This window comes from Dama dama, chromosome 5, assembly GCF_033118175.1.
Source record: "Dama dama isolate Ldn47 chromosome 5, ASM3311817v1, whole genome shotgun sequence".
NCBI lineage: Eukaryota > Metazoa > Chordata > Mammalia > Artiodactyla > Cervidae > Dama > Dama dama.
The window spans coordinates 28507818-28516114 of record NC_083685.1 but is presented as its reverse complement, the minus strand read 5'-3'; the positions used below and the strand labels follow the sequence as shown (position 1 = coordinate 28516114).

Sequence of the window (8297 nt, the reverse complement as noted above, 5' to 3'; positions counted from 1 at the left end):
GATCTCCTTGCTGTCCAAAGGACTCTCAAGAGTCTTTTCCAACACCACAGTTCAAAATCATCAATTCTTCAATGCTCAGCTTTCTTTCTGGTCCAACCCTCACATCCACACATGACTACTGGAAAAACCATAGCTTTGACTAGATGGACCTTTGTTGGCAAAGTAGTGTCTCTGCTTTTTAATATGTTGTCTAGGTTGGTCATAGCCTTTCTTCCAAAGAGCAAGCATCTTTTAATTTCATGGCTGCAGTCACCATCTGCTGTGATTTTGAAGCCCAAGGAAATAAAGTCTGTCACTGTTTCCAGTGTTTCCCCATCTATTTCCCATGAAGTGATGGGACCAGATGCCATGATTTTAGTTTTTTGAATGTTGAGTTTTAGGCCAACTTTTTCACTCTCCTCTTTCACTTTCATCAAGAAGCTCTTTAGTTCTTCTTCATTTTCTGCCATAAGGGTGGTGTCATCTGTTTATCTGAGGTTATTGGTATTTCTCCCAGAAATCTTGATTCCAGTTTGTGCTTCATCCAGCCCAGCATTTCTCATGATGTACTCTTCATATAAGTTAGATAAGCAGGGGGACAATATATAGCCTTGACATACTCCTTTCCCTATTTGGAACCAGTCTGTTGTTCCATGTCCAATTCTAACTCTTGCTTCCTGACCTGCGTACAGACCTGCTGTGGGTGCTATGGTCTAAAATTGGGGCAACTCTAAGGAAGGAGACTGGAGTTGGGAACCCCAACTAAAAGAGATGTGGGGACCAAGTGAATTTTTGAAGTTTTTTTAGCCCAAAGGTTCCAGCATCCTTTGGGGGCATTACTTTGGTTTAGCTGTGGAGGGGCAGTCCTGGTCTGGAGATTGTCATTTCATACATAGGGGACAAACAAGACAGGCCCATTGAGGGCTCATTTGCTAGCACATTTTTAGCTCCCTCAGCCCGAGGACAGTCTACCCTTGGGTCTCAAGGCTGCTGAGGCTCCAAGGATGTGATCCCAGCCCAGGTGACAGAGGCCTGAGGGGAATATAGTAGGCATTTTATTTTATTTCTCAGTTTAATGGTTATTTTATATTAGAGTATGTTCATTTCCAATGTTGTGTTCATTGTAAGTGTACAGAAATGAGATTACAGACCTGTAGATAGAGACCTATATCTAGTCTTCATCAGAAGGCTTTGCCCCATAGGTAATTTCAGAGTGTTGAATATGGTTCTCCATTGTATACACTAGGCTCTGGTGGATGATCTATTTTTCTATTAAAAAAAAAAAGTGTATATATATTAATCCCAACCTCTTAATGTATTCCTCATCCTCAATATCTATATGCATATAATTATGAATATCTCTCTCTATGCAGATATGATCATCTCTATTCACATATAAATGTAACTATCTCTCTATATACAGGTATGGGCTTCCCATGTGGTGCTAAAGAGCCTGCCTACCAATGCAGGAGACCTAAGAGACGTAGATTCAATCCCTGTTTCAGGAAGGTCCCCTGGAGTAGGGCATGGCAACCCACTCCAGTATTCTTGCCAGGAGAATCCTATGGACAGAGGAGCCTGGCAGGCTACAGTCCATAGGGTGGCAAAGAGTCAGACATAACTGACCTAGCACACACATATGCATACATATAGATATAAATCTCTCTATATATGTAGGTGTATGTTTCTATACAAATAGACATGAATATCTCTATACATATAGACATAAATATCTCTACACATATAGATGTAAATATCTATATACATATAAATATTTATATACACTTATATATAGACTCTGCTCTGTTCTGGATTCTCCCCAAGGCTTTGAGGAACATGACCATCTCCTTGATGCTTTCTATCTGTTCTTAAAGCAATCCACCCATTTGGAAACTTGAGAGTTTCTACTCTTTATAAACAAAATAACATGGGTGGTAGATTGATGGCCATATCCTTCCAACTGGTCACATGGACTTCATGCAAGCCATCATAAAGAAAGTATGGGCCGTGGGACATGGAGGGTGAAATTACCCTAAAGGAGCAGGAATTTTTTAAAAGTTGTTCTGAAAGAAATACATACTTCAGTTACGAGGAAATTAATCATTCTGTTCCCATATTTTACTTTTAGGGAAGTAATTTGGAATTGCTGTACTTGAGAAAAGCAACTTGAGATATTTCCAAATGAAAGATGTTATCTTCAGATAAAAGATTATTTTTCAGTCTTTGGTTATATATATTTCTCTCAATAAGTTCACCTGCTTCAGGGCAAGATTTGTTTCACATGGCAAAGTATCTTGATGTCTATCAAGATTCCTGCTCACTGTTTTATCTTGTTTGAGATGCCTGGATCACAGTTATTTGGGGCCTGTGGTAAAAGGGGTCATAACAGAATGACAAACTGACACATTTAACAATGCTGTGGGTTCCTTTGGGATGTCAGTAGAATCGTGATGATCCAAATCACATCTCAGGGAAGTACATCTGCAAGCCAATGATAGAGGAGAAAGGCAGTTTTGTATTTTCTGTGACAGCAGGGATTGAAGGATGTGATGGAGGCATGAAGGGTGAAAGCAGAGGGCCTTTCCTGCATGGTTCGTGAAGTGGCAGGTGGTCACAGCAGCCGCCACCCCCGGGACAGTGTGGTCTAGAGTTAAGCCCTGGAGCAGAAACCAGAACATCACTTTACAGGCTTGGTGCTGCTGGAATCACAGGTTGGTGTCTAGTTTCTACAGGTACTAAATAAAATCAGGGTCTTGCTTTCATTGTTTCAGAAATTCCTAGGACTACAAGTAAAACATAACTTAGTTGTTAAGTGGAAGATTGTTGTACTAACTACACAAAGCTCTGAAATAAGGGGGCATCATCTTTCCCAGATACATTTGACAGGTCGTGCCAGACTTAGATTATGAAATCCTAAAATTTAAGTTACTGGGTATTATTTCAAGAAATCACTTGGCATCAGCATGATTTGAAACACAAACGTAAAAACTGAAACGGGGGGCGGGAGGCTAGTTTCCCGTGCGCACGTGTGGAGAAGCTGCTGCACTAGCGCGCTAAACTCTCGCGGCCTCCGTCACCGCTCAGCTCCTTGCCTTAGGCGAGGAGGCCGGCTTGTGGGGTTGAGTGGCCCGAGCTGAGGGCGCCGAGAGCTCAGGGCGGCGACGACAACGGCGTTGACATCGGCGGTAACAACGGCCTCAGCAGGCGGGGAAGATGAAAGGTAGCCGGATCGAGCTGGGAGATGTGACACCACACAATATTAAACAGCTGAAGAGATTAAACCAGGTCATCTTTCCAGTCAGCTACAATGACAGGTTCTACAAGGATGTGCTGGAGGTTGGCGAACTAGCAAAACTTGCCTATTTCGATGATATCGCAGTGGGTGCCGTGTGCTGTAGGGTGCATCATTCACAGAATCAGAAGAGCCTTTACATCATGACACTAGGATGTCTGGCACCATACCGAAGGCTAGGAATTGGAACTAAAATGTTAAATCATGTCTTAAACATCTGTGAAAAAGATGGCACTTTTGACAACATCTATCTGCATGTCCAGATCAGCAATGAGTCTGCAATTGACTTCTACAGAAAGTTTGGCTTTGAGATTATTGCGACAAAGAAGAACTACTATAAGAGGATAGAGCCCGCAGATGCTCATGTGCTGCAGAAAAACCTCAAAGTCCCTTCTGGCCAGAACGCAGATGTGCAAAAGACAGACAACTGAACAAATTACAGATGAACTTTCTTGCACTTGCTTGTCGCCAAATAAAAGAGAGGCCCATTGATTCCCCTCCCCCCTTTCTTTTAAAACTTTCCCCCTTCCTTGTTCTTACTTTTCCTCCTTTCAAAACTTGCTTCCCTTTCCTCTAAAAGTGTTAAACTTTTAAGGACTTATTAATCATGTTTGGATTGTTTTAGTTTTCTTATTTTTGTGAGGTGGTTTGATTGTAGGAAGGAGAAGGTATAGATCGGTTTAGTTTCACAGTTAAGGTATATATGGTCCCCAAAATCTGAGTGTCAATTTCCATTTTTTTTTAATGTCCTGCTTTCACATTGAAAGGCAGAGCCTACAAAATATTGTATATTTCAAAGGACAAAAAGAAGCAGCAGCAATACCTTGTTCTCTAACTCTTAGACAAGTTTAGTGTGTTTGTGGTATTTTGGGTTTTTAAAAGATTTTGTGGGATACTAATCCCTATACATTGCCTTCAATCCACCTTTTGTCCTTCTGAGTATTATCTCAGGAGTTGGGCCATTGTTATCCTTGTAAGAAATACTAAGCTTATTTTGTTCTGTTAAGCAATATTCCTTCCTTCCTTGCTGGTGGCTGAAGGTGGGTGGGACAGTTTGAATTGGTAGTATTAGACTTTGGTCTCAGTATGTGAGTTAAACTGCTTTTTGCTAATGAGTGGGCTGTTGGTTAGCAGGTTTGTTTTTCCTGCTGTTGATTGTTACTTGTGGCATTATCTTTTAGCATATGGGCTGGTGACATTATTTTTTTTTTTTAATATCCCAGCTAGAGATACAGCCTTTAACTGACCTAATGAGGTTTGTTGTGATCTGCTTTTTTTCTCCTGTTGTTTTTCTTCAGTAAACCCACAGTAGTTGGTCAGACCTTAAATATGGAGTTGATGTCCTTTATAGGTCAGTGCCCTTAAATAAACCTGAAGTAGGTATTGTCTCCTGGACATACAAAAAAATACCTAAACAGAAGCTTAGATGGACTTGTGGCACAATAAATGCATTTAATGTCAGCTAACGCAGACTGTTAGAAGTGTGGCCACTGAGCATTTGATTTTAGAGGAAAGAATATCTAGACAGTATTTTTGAGAATAACATAGCTGTGCTATTGCTTATCTGTTGGAGAACATCCCAGATTTGCTTACATTCTGTGCCTGTGATACTGAGTTTAAGGATTTGGGGGAGGGGGAATTATTAAACACATTGCTTCTGTTCTTGGGAAAAGTAGAAGTCTAGAAGTGTTAATAATGCGAATGTCACTGTGACCTCCTGTACTGACAGGACTGGTTTATGCCAGATCATTTTCTGGCACTTAGGGAGTGGCTTTGACAGGTCAGTAACTTTCTGTAAGATAGAAGACCTCTAAAATTTTCAGGTTTTCCTCCATAATCCCATCTCCAATATTCAAAATTTTCTACATTGCCAATACCAGTGGCCTAAGAAATGTTTTCATTAGACTTAAAACTATGCACAGAGCTTGAATTTTCTGTCATTTGACTTTAAAAAGAAGGTTGATTCATAACATTTATCTTCTTGTGTAAATTCTGGCATAAAAGTTTCATCTCTTCAAATACATTGAATGACAAAATTATTTTACATAATGTTTATGCACATCTTATAATCTTAAGTTCTTATTTGAGAATGTGAAAATGCAAGGTACAATAGACTTCAACAGTCTTAGTTGAGTGCCAAGAATAATATAGAAAAGGAAGATAGTTGATGAGTGAGTTCATAGAGTTCTAATCTTAAGATAGTAAAAATGTAGAAAGATCTTGCTGGTTTCTTGGGTATCAGTTTCTTAAGCAGTCCAAATCTAAGCTTAGAAGAAAAGTTTAGCATTGAGCACCTTTACCTTCATGTATAAGCTTCAGCTTGCTCTTGCCAAGAGAAGAGTGCTTGAGTTACAGAAGGCAAGATTAGTTTGAAGAATTCAGTCTTTTTGTAAACTTCAGATGTCAAAATAGATTTTGATATATAAATGAGTTTTGTGAGATGACACTGCCTCTATTTCTATAACCATTTCACTTGGACTATCTAATCAGTCCTATGAATGTATCCCTAGATGTGGTTAATGAAAACCGAATAGCTGCCTCATGACAATTAAGTACATATTATTTATGGAGGAAAAAATATTAATTTTTGAATTGAGTGTGTAGGCTCCCTATCATTTTAGTGTTTCTTTCTCCACACTAGTCACTGACTTTAACCTAAATTGTGTTTGTAAAAGGTGAATTGTCCTACATCAGACTTACATGAAATAATTCCATCCATTTATGGAAGAGGAGGATGTAGAAGAGGTAGAAGCTAGGCACTCTTTCATGTGCCTAGAAGTCAGTAAAGACTGAAATAATGTCCCATGTTGAGTAGGTTATTTTGAAATACGATAATTATCATTGAGGTAAAATAATTCTATTAACTAGAAGATCACAAGATGTATCCATCATATTTTTTAGGGAAGATAGTTTTTTTCTGTGGGGCAAATAGGTAAATTTATATCATATGGTAATTACATTTAGGTTCTAAAGAAAATCTGCAGAGAAATCTATGCAATATGTAATTCATCCAGATTAGTTTTCATTTGGGGAAAAAAGTTCTGAAATATCCCCAAAGCAGTTTACTTATCAATTGAGAGTCCTCCAGAATAGAACTAACTATTGAGAAACCATGGAATGTGGGATGGAAAAGAAGAGCTCCCTCAGTTTTTTGGAGGGAATAACTTTAAAAATACTTAAATAGCTAAGTTTACTTGGTGCAGTTAAGATTTAAACTTGTTGATTTTAACATTGCTGTTACATCTGAAATAAACTTATGTGATGTTCTGGTAAAAAAAAAAAAAACAAAAAAACTGAAACTGCAGGGGCCTTCCTGAGGTTCAGTGGTTAAGAATCCAACTTCCTACAGGAGATGTGGGTTCAATCCCTGGTCGGGGAACTGAGATCCTGAATGCCATGGGCCAACTAAGCCTACACAGTACAACTACACAGTCCACATGCTCAGAAAGCAGTGCACCACAACTAGAGAGAAGCCCATGCCTCACAACTAAGAGCCTGCACGCTGCTACCAAGACCAGGTGCAGCCAAAAATAAACAAAAGAATGAAGAATGAATGAATGAAAACCTGAAACTGTGTAAGAGTTGTTGATTAACTTAGATGTTCTTAAGAAGGGGACTTAAATATATATACATATACTTAATTTATAAAATAAGATATTTTAAATAGAATAATAAACAGGATAAATTTGAATTTGATAAATGATAAATGAGATTGTGACAATATTAATTATATTGATTTGACTATAAAGAAAGCTGAGCACCGAAGAATTGATGCTTTTGAACTGTGGTGTTAGAGAAGACTCTTGAGAGTCCCCTGGACTCCAAGGAGATCCAACCAGTCCATCCTGAAGGAAATCAGTCCTGAATATTCATTGGAAGGACTGATGCTGAAGCTGAAACTCCAATACTTTGGCCACCTGATGCGAAGAGCTGACTCATTTGAAAAGACCCTGATGCTGGGAAAGATTGAGGGCAGGAAGAGAAGGGGATGACAGAGCATGAGATGGTTGGATGGCATCACTGACTCAATGGACATGGGCTTGGGTGGACTCTGGGAGTTGGTGTTGGACAGGGAGGCCTGGCATGCTGCGGTTCATGGGATCACAAAGAGTCAGACATGACTGAGCAACTGAACTGAACTGATGGGATCAGATGCCATGATCTTAGTTTTCTGAATGTTGAGTTTTAAGCCAGGCTTTTCACTCTCTTCTTTCACTTTCATCAAGAGGCTCTTCAGTTCTTTGCTTTCTGCCATAAGGGTAGTGTTATCTGCATATCTCAGGTTACTGATAATTCTCCTGGTAATCTTGATTCCAGCTTGTGCTTCATCTAGCCTGGCATTTCTCATGATTTCCTCTGCATATAAGTTAAAGACACAGGATGGCAATATACAGCCTTGATGTACTCATTTCCCAATTTGGAAACAGTCTATTGTTCCACGTCCGGTTCTAACAGTTGCTTCTTGACCTGCATACAGTTTCTCAGGAGGCAGGTACGGTGATCTAGTATTCCCATCTCTTTAAAATTTTCCATAGTTGGTTGTGAGCCACACAGTCAAAGGCTTTGGCACAATCAATAAAGCAGATGTTTTTCTGGAATTCTCTGGCTTTGTCTATGATCCAACAGATGTTGGCAATTTGATCTCTGGTTCCTCTGCCTTTTCTAAATCCAGCTTGAACATCTGGAAGTTCTCGGTTCACATACTGTTGAAGCTGGCTTGGAGAATTTTGAGCATCACTTCGCTAGAGTGTGAGATGAGCGCAATTGTGAGGTAGTTTGAACATTCTTTGGCATTGCCTTTCTTTGAGATTGGAATGAAAACTGACCTTTCCCAGTCCTGTGGCCACTGCTGAGTTTTCCAAATTTGCAGGCATATTGAATGCAGCACTTTCACAGCATCATCTTTTAGGATCTCAGAAAAGTTGCCCCAAATGCAGAGGGAAGAGCAGATATAAAGTGGCCGCTAGATGGCGCCCGACAACAGGCGCAAAACATCCCGGGGAGGAATCCAATCACTCGAAGGCCG

General features: G+C 39.7%; 1 protein-coding gene and 1 long non-coding RNA gene across 2 annotated transcripts in view; one reads left to right on the top strand and one right to left on the bottom strand.

Moving 5' to 3' along the window:
• Nucleotides 1-1187: 1187 nt before the first annotated feature.
• The window catches only part of LOC133056662 (uncharacterized), a 28971-nt gene continuing 21861 nt past the window's right edge, over nucleotides 1188-8297 (bottom strand). Inside the window, exon 3 of the long non-coding RNA XR_009692865.1 lies at nucleotides 1188-1248. This is a non-coding gene — a long non-coding RNA (uncharacterized LOC133056662). The remainder of the gene's footprint in view (nucleotides 1249-8297) is intronic.
• On the top strand, nucleotides 3061-3763 carry LOC133055757 (N-alpha-acetyltransferase 50-like). Its single transcript, XM_061140873.1, has one exon. It carries the CDS (start codon nucleotides 3193-3195, stop codon nucleotides 3700-3702), a length of 510 nt encoding a protein of 169 aa, XP_060996856.1. The 5' UTR covers nucleotides 3061-3192; the 3' UTR covers nucleotides 3703-3763.